The sequence below is a fragment of the Archocentrus centrarchus genome, chromosome 19 (assembly GCF_007364275.1).
Source record: "Archocentrus centrarchus isolate MPI-CPG fArcCen1 chromosome 19, fArcCen1, whole genome shotgun sequence".
Lineage (NCBI taxonomy): Eukaryota > Metazoa > Chordata > Actinopteri > Cichliformes > Cichlidae > Archocentrus > Archocentrus centrarchus.
Genome location: NC_044364.1, coordinates 29,489,783 through 29,512,603, shown reverse-complemented (window position 1 = coordinate 29,512,603; position 22,821 = coordinate 29,489,783). Strand labels below are relative to the sequence as shown.

Sequence of the window (22,821 nt, the reverse complement as noted above, 5' to 3'; positions counted from 1 at the left end):
ACAATATTTCTAACTACATACTTTTATTCTTGGACTCTAAAACCTAGAATCCTTATTCATCTTATGCTGGGACTTGAGCCCCTAATCCATCCTGTGTCTCAAATAAGCTATTTCAGCTCCCTTCCCTGCATTGTGATTGGCTGCTCTTTGCAAACAAAATATTTGAACAACGGGCTCGAGGAGAGGGGAGAGAAGAGAAATTATAACTGGAATAATTTAAGTAGCGTGAATATATCTCTGCAGATCTGGCAGGGTGACCCCAGCTTCAACCTATTTATTCTTTGCTGGGGAAACACTTTGATATACTGTAGACTATAAGTGTCAATATGCATATGCCTCAGCCTGTTAGCATACTTCCAGCTGACCTAGCTAGTAACCCAGGGATTAGAAATCATCTGCCAGAACAGCTGTTACCCTTTTGATCCCGTATAAACAATGAAAGCAGAGCTGAATGACTCCTCTCTTCAAATGACAGTGAGAAACAGTCGCTCCAGAACTGCAGCAGGGGCACTAAAGATTGCAATGAGGTTTTATAGCTCTAGGTTATAATGATACATTACATTTCTCAACACCCTGCTACAGTGCAATCAGACTAGTCATTTCTAAGCACCCTAGAGCGCAGTCACCACCCCCCACCTCCCCCCCTGTGAGCCCAGCCCTGTCTATGCTCCAATGACACCACTGCACTGTCATCAGCGTCTGACGCAGCAGCAGGAGCTGGCAGCACACACACAAGAAACATCTCCCACAGCCGCACTGCAGCGCTCTGCCTCGCAGTGAAAAAGCCTCTCACAAAAACTCCATCAGTCTGAACTTTATGTCTCAGGGAAAAAAAAAGACTATATATCTTTGCATTTGCACAGGGGATTTAACATGAGCACATAAACCATTCGCAGTCATCTGTCAGTACTGAACTGCTGGTTTTATATGTGTAATGCTCGGTTAGAGTATGGACTCCCACCTGTCTCTCCCCACAAGGTGTCAAAGTTATTGATCTGAGCCCGCTCCACCTCCTCTTCATCTTTCTCTGGCAGGTCCAGCAGGTAGGACACAATCTGATGGGGAAGAAGATTCAAGAAGGCACAGATTAATGTCCAAGTTTACTCTTATAGACTGGAATCTACAACCCTAAAATCTGCTGTATTCAAGAGACTCAAGTCATTATCAGCAACCACACTGACAACCAGACTTCTGTCAGTCAACTGCAGAAAATATTTATAACAGAGCATAATTTACATTAGAGGTCACATCAGCCTCCTTAACCTACTACTCATCTCTTCCATTACACTGCCATTAACTAACCCTTTGAACTAACTGCCTACAGCAGGCACGTCTAACTAACAGCTGCTAGTTACATGCAGACACACCCTGCACAGCTTCAGCAAAGGTAAGGAGGACAACAACTAGCTAGCCAGCTAGGCCCATTTTTAACTCCTGTGTTTCAGTGGCACACTGTGTTCATCCAATTATCCAGTTTTAAGTATACTAATTAAATTAAAGAAATAGTACATTTGGACAGTTGAGTGTTTGGAGCAGCCTCCTGTCTGTCTCAAAAGGGCCAAAAATCCTAATTCTGCTCTCAGAAACAAAGGCTACTGCAAGAGGACGACTCAAGTACTCATACAACAGTGTGTACTACTCCCTCCACAAAAAAGAAAGACATGGGAGACATCAGTGCACAACGATGACAAGACAACGCACACATCAGAGTTTGGGAAATAAACTCCTCACAGGTCCTCAAATAAACTCCTCACAGGTCCTCAAATAAACTCCTCACAGGTCCTCAAATAAACTCCTCACAGGTCCTCAAACTGGCAGTTTGATTAAGTTTGTGGTTGTTTGGTCTCAGAGGAACTTCTTCCTGGTGGAACAACAAACCTACAAAGGCTGAACCAGTGAGATCTGCAGAGTCTCAAATCTGAATTTTCAGCTGGACTAAAATGATCAGTTTGAATTTTAACACGATAAAATTGTATTAGTTTATTCCATGTGTCACTGGAAGGCAGGAGTGATGTTTAAAAATGCACATCTGTAAAAGCGAGATAGTGCGTTAAATCCTTTAATGAAGCATGATAAATGACTGCATTACTCAGTATTCATTATTTATAACATTTCTGACCAATGGGCTGCTACATAAGTTTACTTTGAGAAACCCTGGCATTTATTAATGACTCCAAACTTTTATAGAGGTAGTGTAACCTTTCTTTGTGTGTCTTTTTAAAAAAACAATAATCTCTACAGAGCATCTTTAACAAATGGCTTACACACTGCAGAACAAGCTCCAATGAGAAATTCTGAAGTTATTGCTTCTTTTACTGGGTTACTAAATCTGATTTACCACCAGCCTTGGTGCAGATGTGGTACACAAAGCCACAAAAGGGTGCAATAACAAGTATTTCTAGAATTTTATGTATTTTTCTTCTTAACACAGAGACACTACAAAATGAAAATGTTCAATAAGAGCAATGAAGTCAAAGTAACAACAGTAACAGCTACATTCAGACCCCATCCATGCGCCCCTGCTGTACCTCTGTGTATCCCATACTGGCTGCAGCGATCAGAGCCTGCTGGACTGCGTGACTCTTGGTGAAGTTCGGCTGTTGTTGGGTTTGCGGTGACTGCTGTTGCGACCCCATGCTCCAGTCACACTGGATAAGATATTTCACGACCTCCATGTGGCCCCTGAGGGCTGCATGAACCAGGGCGCACTGCCCATTCTTATCCAAGTGGTCCACCTGGTAATAGGATACGCATTTGATCAAAAAACATGGAAATAGCCCAGTTTTCCCCACATTCCCCCTCTCTACTTGCCATTTTCCTTCACAAACCTTCGCTCTCTTGCGGCAAAGTGCAGTCACAATCGTCATGTGGCCACCAGCAGCAGCGTAGCCCAGCGGTGTGAGCCCACTTTCAGACTGGGCGTCAACGGAGGCGCCAAACTCTAGCAGCAAGGCCACCATGTCCATGTAGCCCAAGTGGGAGTGGACACAGAGGATGGGGGCATTGTTCAGCACCTCTGTACGGTAGTTCACATTGGCGCCACCCAACATCAGTAGCCGGCTGACCTAAACAAACACATTTAAAAGTTAGAAACGAGGAAAAGTTCCCGCTGTGAAGTATGAGTGAATCTGAATATTCTCCTCTGAGCTGTGGTAGCACCTGTACCTTGATGTTTGGAGTGTAGAGGTTTCGGAGTGAAGAAAGAGCAGCTGAGAGACCCTCTGTGCTGTAGGATACCCACAGGCCTTGCAAGATGGATGAGGAAACTCCGACTTTCTTGCTGAGACCCTTGAAAAGAGAGAGATGGAGTGTAAATATTCATTACTGCAGAGCTAGACCACAGCTGTGTGGGGGTGTGTGTGTGTGTGTAGAAGAGTGTGAGGACAAACAACAGTATACCTTGAAGATATGTGCTTTGAGGATGTGATGGCCCAGCTCAATCGTCTGCTGCCTGTTCAGCTTGTTCTCCTGCCGAGAGAACCAGAAGGCCAGAAGGGTGTGCCCGCTCCTGCAGGGGGAGGAAGACACTTTCAGTACTTGACACCGACTCAGGTCATAACACTTATCTGCAGACCGGCCGGCGCACCCCGGCACAGTTGGTGGAATAGGTTTTAATAATAATGTAGGAAAAGAAACGTTTACATTTAAAGATGTTTTACAGTTAAAGACTGTAATTATGTGACACTACAGGCACAACAGTAATGGCTGAAACTATAGTTTTGAGTTCTCATATTCTTATAAGGATTCTACTACATAAAAACTCCCAAAATCCAGTGTCCTTTTCATACGCTCCCAAAAATCCTGTTTTATTATCATCTTATTAAACCTTCTTTCTTATCATATGATCTACAGCCCGCCCCTTCTCACCTAGGATCGCAGAGGAACTTTGTTTTTTCCCCCTCTTCTCTCCAGATCAGCCACTCTCTGAAGGAGGGGTGAACAAACATCCGTGTGCCATCCCTCCTCTTCACAAGGAAGACCGACAGGTTGTCCACGCGTTGCTGGAAATCTTCCCAGTCCAGGGTGCCCTGCCATGTTAGAGAGCGGACATCACTGTGGTGTCCTAAAGCATCTTTACATCAGCAGTTATGAATGAAAGCATATGATGTCATCAGTCAGGGAAGCAAATGACATCATTAAATCTGTTGCCATTGTTGTCAATAACTGAATTTTTTATTGTTTAATTTACAAGCAAACACAGCACAGTACTGCACGTTTCAGTCCACCAGCACGTAATAAACACAGACATGTTTTAAGACATGAGAACTTTCCTCAAATAAATGTAATGGTCTTCAGTATATTTTCATATTGAAAATCGTTAACATTTTCTAGCTCACTGCTAATCAGAAGCCAGAAAAGGTGCTTCCCACAGTTTTTAATCAATCACCAACAATAAAAAGCATCAAGGCAAGAATTTTATTATATTATCTCCTCGCTCTCTGCTACCAGGAGCTCCACGCCACAGCTTTTGGATTCAGCTGGACAGAAAATCTGTTTTCTGCATCACAGAATAATCATCTTTTTGGTGTGTGTGCACTGACAGTATCAAGTTTTCACTCAGTCACTCAGTGACCTGCTTCCAGTAGCTGTGACATTACAAAGTTATAGATGTGGCACACACAGTTTCTGCCTTCTCTCAAACTCTGCACACATCGTCAGTCTGCAGAGCAAAGGTGAAACATTCAACCAAAGTCACAATATGCTAAATATATTTTGGATCTTTACATATTCATGAGGAACAATCAACAAGTTATACAATAGTACATATAGTTTAAGAAGCTGATCAAATAACTAAAGCTTTAAGGGGCCTTTGAATGTAACAGCCTCATCATTAAAAACACTTCATACATATTAATGACTTCTCGTTCTACTTTGGATAGTAATTAACTTTGATACTGACTGAATCACAAGGACATTCGTTCCACTGAAGCCTCGATACACTGAAAGGTGTAAAGGTGTGAGGTGCCGTATACCTGCAGCGAACCAGCGTTGATGGCTTGATAAATCTGCTCATCGGTCAGCGGGTGGAGCGAGGCCACGGCCACGTTGAGCAGGGGAAGCGCCCGTTCGAACGACGACTGTGTGGGGAAGCGCATGTTGCACTGCAGCAGGTATACCTCCGCCAGGTTTACTGGAACCACCTGAGGGAGGGAGGACGGATCCTGATTTGTAAGGCTGATTTTCAGCCCTGCACAGCATGAATAATTCATCTTGTTTGTACAGCCAACTTCAACTATTCTTCAACTCTTCCACGCGGTCTTCCTCAGAGAGAAGAATGTGAATTTATCAGATGTTTTTTTTTTTTTTTTTAAATAAATGGAGTCTGGAAACATGTCTGAATACATGAAATTAAATGAAGCTGGGGGTGTGAGATAAAATATTTCATAATGAAATGCTACACTGAAACATTTCAAATGCATAATTTATGAAAAAGGTGCTGGATTCTGGCTGTCAAAACGGGTTTTATGAAACTACTTCTGCACAATGCACGTCAGAGTGCAGGTAAACAGAAACACCTCTCCAGCACCGCAGCTGCAAATTACGAGCGGTGTGGATGCACAGACTTCATTACTTCTGAGGTCACTGTCTGGTTATGTATATTAGTGTTAAAGCCACAACCAAGTTATACCTTATAGCTGGAGCTTTTGAGGACAAGGTAGCCCTTCTCAATGAGGTCAAAGGTGAGTTTGAGGTACAGATAGGATCCCTGGCTCAGGGCCTTGAGGTGGGCACTGAGCTTGCCAAAGGTGGTGTTGTCCATCTTGCCGTTGAGCGAGATGTTGTTCTGGATCTCCGGGCTGCTGTGGATGCGGTGCAGGATGTAGCCCTGCAGGTCCTGATCTATGGCGTCATTCTCCTCCAGGCTGTCCAGAGAGATTCGGTGAAAAGGCAGCGCGTTGGTGATCTCCTGGAGAGTCAGAACCGTTTCCATTAGGAAGTCGTTTTTAAATGATATTGGTGATGCTTTAAACTGCAGATTTGCACAAGTACAGGAATTCATAAAGAGGTCAAAAATAAATAACATGCTATGATTTCTATTCTGCATCCAGTTATTCACGATGAATGAAGAAGAGAAGCTCTCCCCTACCTGTAGGGTGGTCCTGACCGTGACCACCAGTTTGAGCCAGGGAGGGAACTTGTTGATGGTTTTGGTGAGGAAGGAGACGATGGTGTCCCCGTAGTCTGGCTTGTGGAACTCGGCCTCGTTGAGGCCGTCGATGAGGATAATGAAGTCCTCCTCAGAGTTGATCTTCCTCTCTGAAAAACCGAGTGAAGACAAGTGGAGTGCAGAGTTAGTCCTGGCAAGACACGAAGTTAAGCTCAACTCCAATCGCAGCAACTGAGTCCACATCACCTTATGGCTCAGCTATTTAAGCTCCCTTAACCTGCCTACAGTTGCTGCTCCTGTGCGAGACATTCTGCAAACCTCCTGCACCTCAGCTTCTCCTGTCATCTGTGTCGAACTGGGTCTTGCTGCTGTTCTCCTCTCCTCACCGCTGGCTCTCCACGTATGCCTGTGGAAGGGCATGGTGGTCCCAGAGCACAGCCGCAGTAGTACTGACTAAAATATCTTCCTACATATTCCTACCACATACGTAAAAGCTGCAACACAACTGAAGATTAAGGAGTGAGAGACAGAAATTTGATACGATACGGTTTTGCACACCATGCTGAGATATGTCAAGTTTTCTGCTGATAGTTCTCCAGGAATCGTCTTGTTGGTGCAAAAATACAATTTTATGCCTGTCAGACTGATATCTTTGGCATTTTTCACAGATTCAGCTAAAGAAATAGGAATAAAGTGTGTTTTTAAGACAGGCTGCTTGTAGCAAAATGCTAAAGATGCAATTTAAAATTGATTCTTTGCTAGAGGGGTGGCTCAAGACTTTTGCACAGTACTGCATTTCAACCACTTGTCCACTAATGTTACTGAAGGGTTATTTATTATGTTTAGTAATTTATCCATATATTCATTTAGCTAACAATTTCAACTGGTCGCCATACTTTAAGTTAATAATTTTCCAGTGTTTTCTTTTTTCTTTAAACTGTTTTTCAGGTTTTTTTCCCTCCTTGCCCCCCAGGTTAGTTGCGCCATTCTGTCCACATATCCCCTGGTTACTGCAGAAGCACCAGGCCATCAGCTACAAATCCTTCACCTTTGTAAAGTGCATCCAGGGGCTCCAGGACCCCTCTCCTAAAGGAGGCCAGGGGGTCCTGGACGCAGGACCGCAGACTCAAGATGCTCTGCAGGTGTGGTTCCCTCAGCAGCTGCTCCCTGTAGGCGACCAGGTGGGGTGAGCGGCACAGGAGAGCCGCCACGTTGTGCACAAACTCCGGCACCAAGCAGGTGTAGGCGTTATCTGCCTGGCAGTAGTGGTACGCCACCACCTGGGGGCGACAGAGAGTTGGGAGAAGATTGTAAGCCAGGTCACTTGGAGAGCTGTAAAGGTGAACACTTTCCATTTCCCTCTGGTACTCCTAACCTTGAGCAACCTTTGGATAATGCAAACTGAAGATCAGTGTCAGGGAGCACTTTGGGACACATGACACACTTTGAGAAATAACACTTTTCAGGCCTCTGTCAGTGCAACGCCGGCTTTCCCAGTGTACAACAGCTACAACTCATTTGGGATTGAGTCAACTTCATGGTGGATGATTGCAGCATAATGAAACATAATACTGCTCGTCTCGCTGTATGGTTTTAGCTATTAATAATTCATTGCTTCCGGCTGCCAAAAGAGACTGACTGAGTTAGTTCATGCATGCTCATGTGTGAGATGACTGCTGTACGAAGGAGTCAAGTGTTAAACTGTCATAATTCACAGCTACGTGCTTGAAACACGTTCAGATTCACTGATTAAGGAAATGAAAGAATTAAAAAAAAAAAAGGTATTTTTGAACAGGCACACGGTGAGATGGAAAATAGCAGAGGGCAGGTGAGTTTTCTGAGAGCTCAACAATAGCAGCAGGTGTGACCAGGCGCTCCGGGGGACCAAGAGATCACAAAGAGTTTGAATTTTCAGAAGCGGTGGCAGCGATCAGAGGGCAGTGAGAAAAAAGGAAGGGGGGGACTAATCAAAATGGAATGCTAATTTTTGGTCACAGTGGAATAAAGGGCTTTAAAACAAAAGGGGTGAAAAAGGGAGTGAGCTCAATTATTAATTCACAGAGTTAACAAGATCTAATAGCTTGGCTGGGAAATGGCTTTCTGCAGGTATAAATATTTCATAAGGCTCCCTGGCAAAGTTGTTTTTTCTTTTTTAAACACATCTGCATAATGCATCAGGCTGGGACTGGGGATGCAGATGGCTACGCAGCAGGGGAAGGCGGGGGGGGGACTGAGGTGCAACAGCAGACAGGAAGAGGAGCAGGAAAGGGAGCCGGCTCTCACATCACAAAGGTTTACATCGCGGGCAGGTTAGAGGAAGTTAATGCTCGACATTTAAAAGCATTTAACACAACAAAGAGCCACACGGAATTCAGCTCGGAATGTTTCAGCTCGGAATGTTTCAAAAGGGTAAAAAAGCCAAGTCCCGGCTTATCTCCTGCACCTGTTTTGAATTCCTCCACCTCAGGACTAAGCTCTGTGCGAGCGCCTGCCGGTGGCAAGAAACTTGTTACAGAAGCTTGAAGCTGTTTCTGTGAGAGCAGGAGCCGTGTCATTGGCTGCCCTACAAACAATGCAGTCACTAACTGAGAGTTTAAGACATTAAAAGGAAATTATCTTACGAGGAAATTTCATGGCCAAAATGACCATTTTAGTAATTCAATAAGACTTTTTTCTCAGTCGTCAGATACACATTGCTGTTCTTTGACAAAGAAACAGATGAAAGACAGAAGAATACAGAAGCATGCAAATTCCCCTGACAGAATATTTGGGAATTGATTTTGCTGTGAAAATAAAAGTCGGGGGAAATGAACGCGCCGAGAGGTAGAAACGCTCACAAGTGGTTTTGGCTTGTGCACTTACACTGCTTTAATATATGGCAATCAAATAAGAGCTGGAAATTTCATATTACAATCACTTCAAGCACACTTATTTGTGAAGAAAATGGCTGAAAAATAGATAATTTGCATTTGTAAAAGCACTCTATGAGGGGAGGAAAAAGTCAAAAACACACCAATCAGCTGGAGTGTTTTGATACTTTGAGACAAATGTTCAAAATAAACTCTTTTTCTTGAATCCAGAGAGTGTTCAGTGTGCTGATCAGAGGCTGAAACGTGGAGGTGTATGCGGTACCTGAGATGCCAGCCTCCTCATGGCTTCCTCCTGACGTCGCCTCATCTCGGGGGTCCCCGGACAGCTGCCTCCTCCGAGGGTGCCGTGCGTAGGCTGGGGTTGGGTGAGAGGAAGCCCCTCTCCATCTGGACACAAGGCAGCCAAACACACAGGGACAGCTCACACACGTGTCGCATGCATGAAATATTTTTTGCACAACCACTGAACAAAGACTCATGAGGATTTCCAAAGTGCTGGAATTTTAACCTGGAACTCATAAAAAATATTCTCATAAGCTTTTTTCTTTTTTTGCTATCAAAACCAAGCTTAGAAACCGTATTTAAAATGAACAGATGCCTACGTTTGGGTGAGGCCTGAGGGCTGTCAGAAGCAATCTGTCTCATGCGGGTGCCGTGGCAGCTGAGCGCCACCAAGCGAGAGATAATCGCCGTTTTGCCGAAGCCGATGTTGCCTACTATCACCACGCCCTGGTTGGTGCTGATGTTGGGGTTGTTGAGGTGCGCGTCGATCTCCTGGAAGAGCCACTCGCGGCCAGTGAAGACGGAGTCCATGGTGATGCTGGGCACCTCAAACAGCAGAGGCTTGAGGGCGATGTCTTGAGGCCGATAGGGAGCAAAACGCACTGCCGAGCCACAGAGACACAGTTAGTGGTATAGCAATAACAGTCCCCTCCTTTAGTCGCAATAATGCAGCTGAAAGAGTGCAACAGTGTGCATGTATACACAATGTATACAACAAATATTTGTACTCTCTAATAAGGGATGGTAAACACTGCTGCACATTATGGCATGAAATTCACCACAGATGTGATTTTTTTACACATCTATCCATATATTTGTTTATTTTATGTGTAAAACCTGAATATCTGCATCTAATAAAGCATGAAAAGATTGGCATCTCTGAATTACTTTAACAGCTACACGAAAGCAGCTGAGATTAAATATATGACGATAACTTATGAAATGTGTCTGCTGGCCTCGGTGGAAAAAGCTGAAGCAGGAGTAATCCACTTCCTGGGACGCTGAAAGGCGGGAACATTTAAGAGTTCAAAGGTGACAACTTGTGCTGCCCAGGAATTTATTATTCGTGCCATCTTCTTTTAAATCTTCCCCACTTACATTACCAGCCCATATTTTACAGCAAAACAACCAAAATCAAGCATGTTTTGAATTCATGCAGTTATAAAGGAATTTTTTTAAGAAGCCAAGGGAGTGACTGCTTTTAATGGTCACGGCCGACTGTTGATTGTACTCACTGGGGGGAGTAATTAAACTAAAGTCCTGCAGAGGTTGGGCATCATTTCAGCACAACATATGGACCATTAAAGACTAATGAGGCTAAAATGAATCTGGTATGAACTTCAGAAGCTGTGCGATAAAATTCTGTGTAAAACTGAGTCTTCTGCTTCTGGGTGTCATCGCCCTGGCCTCATCTTTCAAACCGGTTTGAGCGCTGAGAATAAAAACATGCGTTCTTGTATCGGGGGTGTCTTTCCTTTAAATGCCATCTCAGCCTCTGGCAGCTACGCCTGATTTCCACTGCGAGTTTTATGTGAATAATCCAAACGCTTTGCTGGTAGGAGTGTTTGCCACTTGACTAGAGCACATGTAGCACCAGCAAGCAGGATGACTTTGAGCAGAACGCGCTACCTGTTGCAGCAAATTAAAGTTAAAGTAACTTACGTGACTGCGATTGCCAGGCATGGGTGCTATTTGCGGAAGCTGAGACGAACAGCAAGCAAAAGACAGAGAGAAGAAGAAAGAGAGTAATGAGAGAGAAGGAAGAAAAAGGCAGTGAGGACAGGAATGGAAACTGGCAGCAATGTGCAGTATGTCAGAGCACAGGGCAAGGTGTAATTCAGTAAAAGGGGGGGAGAAAAAAAAGAGGAAGCGGCAGTAGCATCAGCACATCATCATGTCAGAAATATGGGGAACCACTAAACCAGGGTCGATTACTAATTGAAATCCTTTGAATTACATTGAGCGCATTTCTCAGCATGTCTGGAGGGGAGGTTGGAGAGGCTTTGCACTTTTGGGAGAATCTAATTGGTTCCATTGCACTGGGCGAGATCAATCAATCCCCATAAAAGTAATTGAATCCAGTTGGAGTAGTAATTCGACCCTGTGAAGAGAGACTCCAACCTCAACTCCACCGCCTATGTGGCTCGCGTGTATGTGTATGTCTGCAGCCTGTTAACATTAACCACAATTTCAGGTAAAATATTCTAAAATTTGGAGTTATTACAGGCAGCCTCAAACCAACTGTAAAAATCTGATTTTCACCTCAGTCTGTGTTTTGGGTTCTTCGCTGGGGTAAAGTTTAATCAGACTCTTGCAGTATGCAGCGAAAAATAGCTGCTGGTCAGATAATAGCCAGTGCAGGAGTTCATTTCACACTCTGCAGCATACTAGCAAAAAAAGCACGCTGTGAGTCAGAGCAGTAGAAACTATACATTAGGAGAAAGATGGCGAGCGTGTGCAGGTTTCCTTCTTCAGTGTCTGCAAAGGTACAGTGCTGCAAATTATGCAGGGGGCAAGGAGGGAGTGAGCGTTGCATTAGAGCTATATGTCTTTTCTAAAAGACTTCAGTGTGCTGATAATGAGCTGATATTGCTCTTAATGTCTTGTACCGCACAGCACTTGAAAGTGCTGTTGCAAGCACTCCTCTTTTCCAGGAATGCTAATTATGATCGCAGAATCAAAAGAAATGCAATGATTATGCTGAGAATATTCTGTCTTATACAATCAGCAAAAAGCAGATATATCTGGAAGTGGGTGAAAAGCTGCTCTCCATTTACACTAAGTGCACAGCCAGGACTGCATTTCACTGCACTAAGCTGTGTGCCAGCTGCGGCCCAGTGTAATAAAAGACGTTTCATCCATATTCCCAGGTCAGATTATTTTAGTGCTAACTCGACAAACATGCATAAACATATAAAGTCAGAGAGAGGCAGAGAAAGAAGCCACTGTGCTGATGTAATATTCTCCCAGCTGGGTTTCCCGCTAGGAAGGAACTGACACAATGCGAAACTGGTGATCTGAAAACTACCCAATGCTGCAACTTACAATAGCTTAGATACCTCAGGTCAATGAAGTAGGAAGCTAAATACCCAGAGACTCAGTTTTAAGTGGTGCTAATCCAATTATCTTGGGGGTGACTGAGCACCAAACGTGCCCGTAAAGCTCCTTTCGTCCTTGTGGAATTATTAAGCACAACCTCACACCATCCTCCAAATGGCAGAAACGATTACATCTCTTCATGCGCGTTAAGTCGTACAGCCACCACTGCTCCACTGTGTCAGGTATTTCAGGAAAACATGGCAGCCATGTTGTGAACAGGGGCTGTGGGAGTTGTTTCCAGGATGGTGAGTGTAAAAGTGTGTGTGTGTGTGTGTGTGTGTGTGTGTGTGTGTGTGTGTGTGTGTGTGTGTGTGTGTGCACGAATGAGAGGGATGGATGGATGGCAGTTGCTCATAATCCTGCCCATAACACTCCCCCTCAGGCAGCATTGAGCAAGGTATCACTCCACCTCCCCCCGTCCTCCTCCACGTCCTCCTCTAACGCCAACCCTCCATGGCCAGACGGAGTGAGAGTCTCAGACTTTTTAATTATTCACCAGGTGAGGATGACTCATGGTGACTGAACAGCCTTGAGAAGGAGGGAGAAGAGGAGGAGGAGGACGAGGAGAAGCAGAGAGGAGGACAGGAAAAGAGAGGAGGATGGGTAGTGGAGGACAGGAAAAGGGGAAGAGGAAAAGGAGAGTGGAATTAGCACAGCGGTGAAGGAAGAGAGGATATATTAGGGGAAGAGGAGGATAAGCAGTTCAGATGATCACTCTGCTTGTTGTGAGGGGCTCTGGGGAGTGCGGTGATGGGTTATCTCAGGTCAGGAGAAAGAGTCAAAGGATTGTTTTTCTGCTGTCTGCTTTAAAACTCCAGTCATTTCTTGTCAGCTACAGCTAGCAAATGCATGGGCAGAACAACAGGATCTTACATAATTTCTGCTGAAAAAAAAAAAATCTTATGCAATTTGCAGAGCAGGCTTAGAGCAACATATTAAACCTGGATGTCCCTATGGCTAATGCATGTTCTTAAAAAATAACCTGTGGCTGCAAATTACCATTTAACTTGTACTATTTCCTTGTTGGCATAGTATTTACTGACTTGTGTCTCAGAACCATGTTACATAAGAACCCTCCAAAGAACCCCAAGACAAACCTAATTATTACAAGCCTAGATCATTTAAGTGAAACTCTGTTTATTAGATGAAGACTGCATGAATTATGACTCAGTACTCAAACAGCAAATCACATCATCTGAAGCACCAAACAAGTTGGTGCACTTTCATCAAATGGAGACGTTTAGCTAACCGCCTCAACTAAACCTAATCAAGAGCCTTCTTTCTTTCTCCTTCAGTTGTGTTTACTGTAAACAAATGTTACTATAAACACCACTGTACTGTAATTGATTTCACAATCACGTGATAAGCCCTGCAGTGTTTAATTAAAAAAAAAAAACCCACCATAACCAGCCCATGTAACCGTTTTCACTCATGCACTGCAGCCCTCAACGTCTCTAGAAATTACCTGATGGAGGTGAATGTGAGCAAATGTCCAGTGCAGGTGGACTGGACACCAGGAAGTCTTTAACTTCATCATGCATCATGCAGGTCTTTCCCTGCAAGATCTGCACGATGTCTGATGGCGCCTGCGTCCAAACGTCGCAGGTCAAAGTCAGCTGACAGTCTCATCGTGCTCCCTGTCTCCTGCATTCAGGCAGCACACCCTCACCTACACCAAGCTCAATAATTCTACTAGTGTATGAAGTTGAAAATCTCCAGCTGAGGGCTACATGTGTGAAATATCCTTACCGGAGTCTCTTTTCAGAACTCAAGTTTGAAAACAGCTTTAGTACATGTTTCAGTAATCTTCCCACTTAAAGGGATGTTTCACTTCAAATACGTGTCTTTTCAAGGCCAGTTATGTCCAGAACACCAGTACAATCTGGAGGGACGAACAGTACTACAGATGAGTACTAAAACTGTCCCATTAATATATAATATATAGTAATAGTTTTAAAAAAAGGTCACAGAGTGTGAAGTCAATTTTAAAAGGCTGAATGAATGAGTGCAGATTTGTAGTTTGCTGTGACTGGAAATAAATGACTGTGTTCAGGTTAATCAACAACAATAGATTTCTATGGCACAGATGAATAAACTGCATCATGCTTCATAGGTTCTACGTGTTAGTGGCATCAATTTATCCTTTGTTTTGGTATTCTCATGTCACTTGCTGACAGTAAGAAGAATACTGCATATTACGAACCCCATCCTTTAGATGGCTAATCAATTGCGGCGCTCAACGGAACTTCTCAGAGTTATTACTTACTTCTCACCTCTGTCAAAGAGTATATATGGGCGTAATAAAACCATTTGGAGTTAAAAATATTTTGCCAGCCAAAAGCTGCAACCATCAACCTGTTTTGTGTACGTGAGCTGAGGTGAAAAGATGGTGAGGGATGGAGGGGGGAGGGACAAAGACAAAGAGAGAGAAAGTAAGGACAAATGAGGGAGAAAATGTGTGTGCAGTGTACAGTTATGTGAGAGAGTTTGCAGTGAAAAGATAAGGTGGGTGGTAAATCTTAGAGGTAGGCAGGCAGGAGCACAAGAAGGTCCATTACAGTCTGACTCACTCTCCTCAAAACAGCAGCACAGCTTGGGCCCCCGATGGCTGGCATCAAAAGAAGCTTCGACAGAATCAACCACAGAGAGAGCTGGATCTGTCAGCTGGCTACCACCTGATCAATACTGTGCATAACCAGCAGTCTCCACTAAGTCAGAATCCAGCAGTCTCTCATGCAAAATACCCAAAGAGCCTCATTCTTTGATCCGTCTAAATGTTTGCATTTTACATCCTCTCTTAGATTTTTATGTACACGTTTTGATTTGGACATCACCAAGAACTGATTGGGACCCTGATAATACAGTCAGGTCCATAAATATTTGGACAATGATGCAGCTTTGTAATTTTGCTTATCAATACCAGCGCAGTGAATTTTAAATCAAACAACCAAGATGTGGTTGAAATGCAAACTTTCACCTTTAATTGGAGGGATTTTACAAAAGCTTTGCACTAACTGCTCAGAGATTTTCAGGGGCTCAAAATTAACTGGACAATTGACTGACAGGCGGTTTCACAGCCAGGGAGGCCCGTTCCCTTCTTATCCCACAACACATCAAGCAGGTAAAGGATGTGGAGCTGATTCCAAGGGTTGAACTGCTTACTGGATCTCTCAGAATGAGTTCCAAAGAGAAGTCTATACAAATGAAGGAGGCCATGATTAGAAAAACTTTAGTAGTATCCAAGTCAATCAAAAGGCCTGAGCGACAACAGGAGGCAACTAAAGTGGACGATCAAATAAGTTGTTCCTTAGTTAAGAAAAAACTTGGCTAGCCTTTACAAAGTCTAGCCAAGTCAAGAACACTCTGGAGGAGGTAGATGTATCATTATCAGAGTCTGCAATCAAGAGACGCCTTCACGGATGTAAATACAGTGGGTTTAAAAAGGTGCACTCAAGAAAAAGAAGGCTAGATTAGATAAGAAAAAAAGCCTGCACATTTCTGGAAACATTCTTTGGACAGATGAAACCAAGATGAACTTGTAGCAGAACGATGGGAAGAGAAAGGCACGGAGAAGAAGAGAAACAACTCAGGATCTAAAGCATGCCATGTTATCTATCAAACATGGTGGAGGCAATGTTATGGCTTTGGCATCTATGGCTGCTGCTGGAACCGAGGCACTAGTGTTGATATGATGCGACTGCTGATAGAAGCAGCAGGATGAAGTGTGAGTGTGCAGGGCTGCACGCTCTGCTCAGATTCAGCCAAATGCTGAGCTTCACGCTGCAAATGGATAATGACCCAAAGCAAACTGCAAAAGCAACCCCAGAGTTTCTCAAGGCAAAGAAAGGGGGCATTCTTAAATGGCCAAATCAGTGACCTGATCTCAGCCCAACAGAGCACGCTTTTTAGTTATTAAATACAAAAGTGAATGCAGAAAGACCCACAAACAAGCAGCAACTGGAGGTGGCTGCAGAAAAGGCCTGGCAGAGCATCTCAAGGGAGGAAACACAGCATCTGGTGATGTCCATGGGTGCTAGGCTTCATGCAGTGACTGACTACAAAATTTCATCCAAACTTTAAAAACAATCCTCAGATTTAAAATAGGTAGTTTGTCCAATTCATTTAGAGCCTCTGAAAATGAGGGACTGAATTAAAGCTCGAAGTCTGCACTTCAGTCACATCTTGATTGTTTGAGTTAAAACCCACTGTGTTGATGTACAGAGGCAAAATTACAACGAATTATCCAAAAACTTATGGATCTCACTGCAAGGCATCTGCCAAAGAAAAACAGTCTTAACACTATTATTTTATGCTTGATGTTTCAAAGATGTCTTTTAGGCCACAGAAAGCACTCTGTGAGCTGGAGAGGTAAACATACATTCAATCAGGTAATCCTTTAGTCTGGCTTTTCCACACTTGCAAGTCTGCTTTCAATCTCAAGAATAATTTGAGATAATTCGTCACCACATTATCTTTAGGGGGAAACCCTGTATTTCAATTTCCTTTTCTCCCTCTATCTCATTCTCTGTCTCACCCGATGAAAGCAGACGAGCAGTGCACTCAGGGAGGCACTGACACTGATCCAAGGAGGCAGTAAGCATGCTAGGATGCAGTCGTTTGGCTTGTAAACACACTTGGCTGCCCTTAGAGGAGGAAGGTTGAAACAAGTGGCTCTGGCAGTAACAGTGAGGCTTTGAGAGGAACTACTTCTTACCCAATGTCTGCTGTCTTTTTTTTCTCTCTCGTGTGTCCATCTCCATCTCCCTCCTTCCCTTTCGCTTCCCTTTACCACTCTTTGACTCTGCATCTGTCTGCAGCCAGCTGCCCTTGAGCAGAGGCATCACATCGCCGCTCAGCTGAGCACACTCTCATCTAAGTGGGGTCTTAACGGGTGTTTAAAACACACAGGAACGCATATTTGTGTTCGCTCGGATGGCAGAGGGCTGTCATTACAGTGCTCATTACCAGCTAAGTGACAGAGGAAGAAGGGCAAGGGGACACATAATGCGACATAAGGCCATTTGGCCATGTGGTAAGGAGGCCGCTCCGTCACAGAGGCACTCGCTGCTCTCTCGACTCGAACAGTGTGCAGTGAAGCTGACTCTGAATGTTAAGCACAGAGACAAAATTGGTCTTAGTGCTGAGACAGTATGACAAAATGCTCTTTGTGTCATCCCTCTGTTTCGCGCACAAGGACAAGAACAGGCAACAGCCGACAACATCCGGAGTTCACCACCAACAGCACAGCCGCATCAGCGGTCTGTTGTAAGAGCTTAGCGATACGTGCGGGCATTTGCATCTGAAAGACACCGCAGAGTGCAAACGAACCGTCACCGACATTGATTTGAATTTTAAAAACAACTCGCTCGTCGCGCAGCTTCGCCTCGGAACACAACGGCGTCCCCACGTTTGCCTCTGAACTGCGAATGACGTGAAACAAGTGGCCGATCACAGTGCTTCTCTACAGCAAATGACTGCAATGGGTCATACTTCAGTCTATATCATAGAGTGTATATTAAAGATGGGCAAAGCCTCCAGGTCTGAAAGGTGAAGCCTTAAACCTGCATTCTTTCCCATGACCAGCAGGCGGTGGCTGCATTAAGAAGTTCCAATTGTTTAGAAGCCCATAAAAAAAAAAATCACTCCTGCTCAGTTGATTTATGACCTCAGTGAACCTTTCCTGTTGAGTTCGTTATTAAACCCTGGTCTCAAATATTACTGGATACAACATGATGTTCATTTAATAGGCTATGGTCTCTTTGAGAGTAAAAAAGCCAATTAGGAAGGATATGATTCACCGCTGTGTGAGTGCGCGCCCCACTTTGGTGCTGTCATATTCGGTTACACAAACAAAGATCCCCGAAAAACCCAAACTTAGATAAGACGTTTCCATCACAAACTGATGCAGAAAAGATACAAAATGAATGAAACTGAGGAATTAAAGAGTCTGTCACAAACATTTGTTGGGCGATGGCCCACCGCTGAACGAAAACTCAGCACCTTTCATTCAATCTTATAACAGCAACCACAAAACTGCACAAAACCAGCTATCCACCAGTTTAAGATCGTTAGTTATTTTCTGAATGTTTGTGTTCCAAATCGAGCCGGAAGAAAATTGGGATGAATAAAACCAGGAATACCGCAATTATTTGGCTTTAAACCCCAAGGATACTCTGGGAAATCTAATGATTTATAATAGTATTGCATTATTCTATTATGAAACATCCTCTGTATCTTTATATTTAGAGGCTTTAGAGGGGGATCTCTCTAATGTGGCAGTTTCCTCATTATTCAGACATAATGGATCAGTTCAAGCCTGTGACCTGTATCTCACACAGCCAGCGTAAAAACCTCACAGACTGAACACCTGACAATAAGGAGGGGCTGTGTTTGTGCATAAGTGTGTGTTTGTCCTTAACTCTGCTTTGTCGCTCACCTCTCAGATCCTGCCCGGAGCGACCCGGCCCGCAGGTGGTGCTCTGTCTGGGCATGCGCAGCGAGGTGCGTAACGGAGTGTGCCTCTGCTCATCCAGGTACGCTAGATCCTCCAGGTGGGCCGAACTGGTAGCTGTGTGTTTGCGTGCATGTGTGTGAGACAGAGGGGAGAGGGTTAGGGTTAGGGTTAGAAAGAAAAAAAGACAGTATTGTCAGCACACGTGTACATTGAGAGACTACAGAAACCTAACCACACGTTAGACACACACACATGAAGGTGGCAAAGGTTCATGACAGTGTCCTGAGGCGGTCGTCAGGCTCCTGCTCTCCCACTTGCTGACTTCTACAGGAAAGAGAAAGTCAGCCCTACACGGTTGTGTCCTAAAATTCCCTCCTCTCCGTGTCTGTCACGCGGCACGGAGGCAGATGCCATCCGGCCCCTCTCAGGATTAATTAGCTCAGCAGACAAATGTCTTATTCATGGAGAGAGCACCGTCTGACGCTGGCTGCTGATTGTTCACACCACACCGTGTCTTCGGGGCCAACGCTCGGAACCACTGAATGTTAAACGAGATTAGGCGCCGTCAGCGAGAGTAAAGCACACAGATTCCCCGTCACACCTGAACCCCTCGGTTCAGTCAGAGGTGAGAGCAGGGAAAGACGAGGCAAACACAGAAAGGATTAAGGGACTTAATCGAGAGGTTGGTGGTTCCTTGACAGATGAGCGCTGAGCTGCCAAGTCACCACAACATACAGATTTTAAACACGCAAACCATTCAGCCAGATGGTCTGAAATACTCTGCGTGATGCAAGTGCACCTGTAAAGGCAACCAAGAAGCTCTTGTGTGAGCTTTGATGGATAAATGTGGATGGACACCAATTTTATCATTTGAATACATTTGGTCCGCTCTTCCATCTGTGATCCCAGACCTCCGCAGTAACCTTAGTGTGTGCATTAACTGAACGGACAGACAAAGCTAGAAAAATAAAATGTAAGCTGTATTAATCCAGAAAAAACAGAGCTGCGAATCCCTCTTCCTTCACACTATACCTGAAGTAGTCTGAAACATCCAATGTCAAATTCAAGGAGCTGGAGAGAGGTGTGAGTGAAAATCCATGGCTCTTCTCAGTTCTACCTCTGCCTCTCTCTCGGCAGTCACTCTAAAAACTAAGGCACAGTAAATCTCCCAGGAGCAGGCCTCTGAGCCCAGCACCTCTCGCCTGTCTAACACTCATCAGCACCTCAGCACTGATCCACATCCTGCTCATGGCTTCTGTGCTACTGGAGTTAAGCTTAGTCGAGCACCGAGCACGTCTACGGCTGTGTTTGTGTGTCGCTGACCATCTGAGTCACCCCAGCCGTGGACCCAAAAAAAATGAGCCACATGGGTTTCCCAAAATGGAGGGAAAATGGCAGCTGAGAATGCTGGAGCCTCGGCCCTGGCGGGATTGGGGGTGCTGATCATCCAACTGGGCTAAAAGCAGGGGCCAGTGGAGGCATTAATCTGCTGCAAAACAAGGAAGAATGACTCAGGCCTGCGGGGCTGGAAAGTCTCCTTTTTTTCCTCTTTCAACTGTGTTTGAATGTGAGGACTCAAATCCATGTGCTCATCATCTCTATCTGCAATGCAGCAGGCTGCTGGGGATCACATTCACAGTTCCCGTGCCAATGCGCTAAGACTACACGAACAGTGAAAAGAAAAAGAGAGGAAAAAAACAAGCATGGAACCGGCAGAGAATGCAAGGTGTACAAAAAAGTGAGAAAAAGGTTTAACTGTGCAGCAGAGAGCTTTGGGTAATGACAGCCACATCAGACACTTCCTGTTTTTAAGAGCGACAAATGGCATAAATGCATGCACGCACACGCACACACACACTCTCTAAGACCAGCTGGGCTGCCATCCAGAGCCAGTATCAGCCGGGAAGTCGACTACTCATCACAGATATGAAGTAGCTGCTGGAGCTCTGTATGCCTCACTATTCTCCTCTCAACTACCAGAACGATGACTCGCGATGATAAATAATGGAGGCAGAGGTATTTAAACAATATTTCCCAGTGTTAAAACACCATGCATCTAAGCTGATTGACGACAAAAAGGAAATTAGGAAAAACTGAAGGAAAAGGAAATCAATGAAGACGATGTACATCCCCCAAACTGAAAAATGTTATCTCAAGTGAGCCGTTACCCTAATTGAGTGAATTTGGAGACTAAAGAGCGAGTCTTTGTATGAGAAGGGATTTCACAGCTCCCCAGACAGCTTTATATGGTGGCGCATACAGATCTTCAGACGTGTCTATGTAGCCTTCTAAACATATAGGAAATCTGTAATCTGTCACCTCATTAACACCTGGGTAACATCTGTAAATATTTCAGGTTGTAGTGGCATCTCCAATATGTCAACTCCCAGAAGGCTGTGCAAAAATAACACCTGTGACCAGGCAGCAACCTTTAAGACTGCAGTTCCTTGAATGGCCACTCGAGGCCGACTCCACGACTGAGTCAAGCCCCACAGACTCCCATGTTAAAAAGCCCAACTTTACAATAGAAATAAAAAGGTTTACAGCAGGTTTTTATTAAGTTCAAATGCCATTAAGGGTTGGAGTTTGTATTATTATGGTTAACACCTAATGTTAAGTGAAGTTTTAGCACGGTCTGATTGCATGCGATGTCTAAGTAATGAAGTGAACTGACATTCATCCCTTGGGACGTGGTTGGAGCTAAAAAATAGATTTGATTGGGTTAAAAATTAGGTGAAAAATTCGCTCCTGGTGACACCGGCACTCAGAAATGGAGGAGGAGCTTACTGATGTCATTTGGGGGGGCAGCTGGAGCCACAATGGTTTAACTTCTGCTGTTGCCAGCATTTATACTTCTGCAGGCTACGTCGACATCAGCGTGTAATAACATTTATAGGCAGGTTCACGTAAGGCTGCGGTGTAGGTTATGGCATAGATTAAACACAGAGGCTCCAATAGATCACTAGCTTTCTGCTCTCTGTAGTTGCTGAGCTGGAACTCATGGCAGGTGTTTGTGGTGTTGCTTGACAAAAATATGGCACCATGCTGTAAACATGCATGGTTTAGAAGTGCTGTAAGGTTGGGCTTGTTCTGTGGTGACTGCCTGGCTTTGGGAGCTGGAGGACTGAAACTGGACCGAAACTACTTCAAACAATTTAACAGGTCGCAGTGCTCAGCGCATCGTCTCATGCTGTGTTACAGTTGGTTGGTCTGTAGACGTAGGTCACAGCAGACGTTTTGTAAATTTGGTCCCAGGCCATCTTTGGTCAGAAGCCTTTTAAAAACAGCCAGAACTGAATGTGTGCCTGCGGGCACTGAGCAAAGACTTCGCCACGAGTCTTCCACATTTAGGTTTCTCCAAGGGTGGCCCTGGTAGGCTGTGCAGGCGTCACCCTCACGAACGTCTAATGCACCCCCAGTCATTTTGTTCTGGAACTTCGATTTTCCCATGTTGTGAATATAGGATGAGCAGTAGTGGTTGAGAGCTTACATAACTATAACTGCATGGCCTCTTATAGCTTATTATGCTAACAAGCTATAAGAGGCTGTTTATGGCTAAAGCGTGTGATTCTAGAGAAAGCTGTAAGTAAAGAGTGAGCTGGAAACAGATGGCAATAGAGTTTATTTTCCCCGTTCATTATCAATTAATCGTGGCTGTAGTTTTATTTTTAGATTTGGTAGAAACCAAAACCGTATCCTGAAAACCGCGGTCTCTGAGAATCCTGAGATCCCTAATCGACGTGGCGGTCTCGTCTCTTCCACAGTTTCCATTTAACCTCAACACCAGTCAGCGAGGCACGGAGGATCTAACCAAAGAAACCACTTAGCATCAGTGTGGGAAATACACAACCCTGCCTGTTCAGAGTTTCTCACCCTCTGGTTTGTCCATTTTGATCATTTTTCTCTTCAAATTTTGTTGTGAGTCCTCCAATTTTACAATTCATTCATTTTTCTCTTAATCATCATGACGTGTGAAATTAAAAAAAAAAAAAAAATCTTGGTTTTGG

The 22,821-nt window shown here is 44.4% G+C and overlaps 1 protein-coding gene across 1 annotated transcript in view; it reads right to left on the bottom strand.

Moving 5' to 3' along the window:
• Positions 1–22,821, bottom strand: part of tanc2b (tetratricopeptide repeat, ankyrin repeat and coiled-coil containing 2b) — a 135,958-nt gene that overhangs the window by 11,752 nt on the left and 101,385 nt on the right. Inside the window, exons 9-22 of the mRNA XM_030755739.1 lie at positions 18,797–18,928; positions 10,924–10,962; positions 9,582–9,863; positions 9,242–9,366; positions 7,158–7,389; positions 6,089–6,258; positions 5,630–5,908; positions 4,974–5,141; positions 3,868–4,028; positions 3,400–3,508; positions 3,166–3,288; positions 2,829–3,065; positions 2,529–2,735; positions 962–1,055 (exon numbers count right to left, since the gene is read on the bottom strand). Of these exons, the coding sequence (XP_030611599.1) occupies positions 962–1,055; positions 2,529–2,735; positions 2,829–3,065; positions 3,166–3,288; positions 3,400–3,508; positions 3,868–4,028; positions 4,974–5,141; positions 5,630–5,908; positions 6,089–6,258; positions 7,158–7,389; positions 9,242–9,366; positions 9,582–9,863; positions 10,924–10,962; positions 18,797–18,928 (2,358 nt within the window). The remainder of the gene's footprint in view (positions 1–961; positions 1,056–2,528; positions 2,736–2,828; positions 3,066–3,165; positions 3,289–3,399; positions 3,509–3,867; positions 4,029–4,973; positions 5,142–5,629; positions 5,909–6,088; positions 6,259–7,157; positions 7,390–9,241; positions 9,367–9,581; positions 9,864–10,923; positions 10,963–18,796; positions 18,929–22,821) is intronic.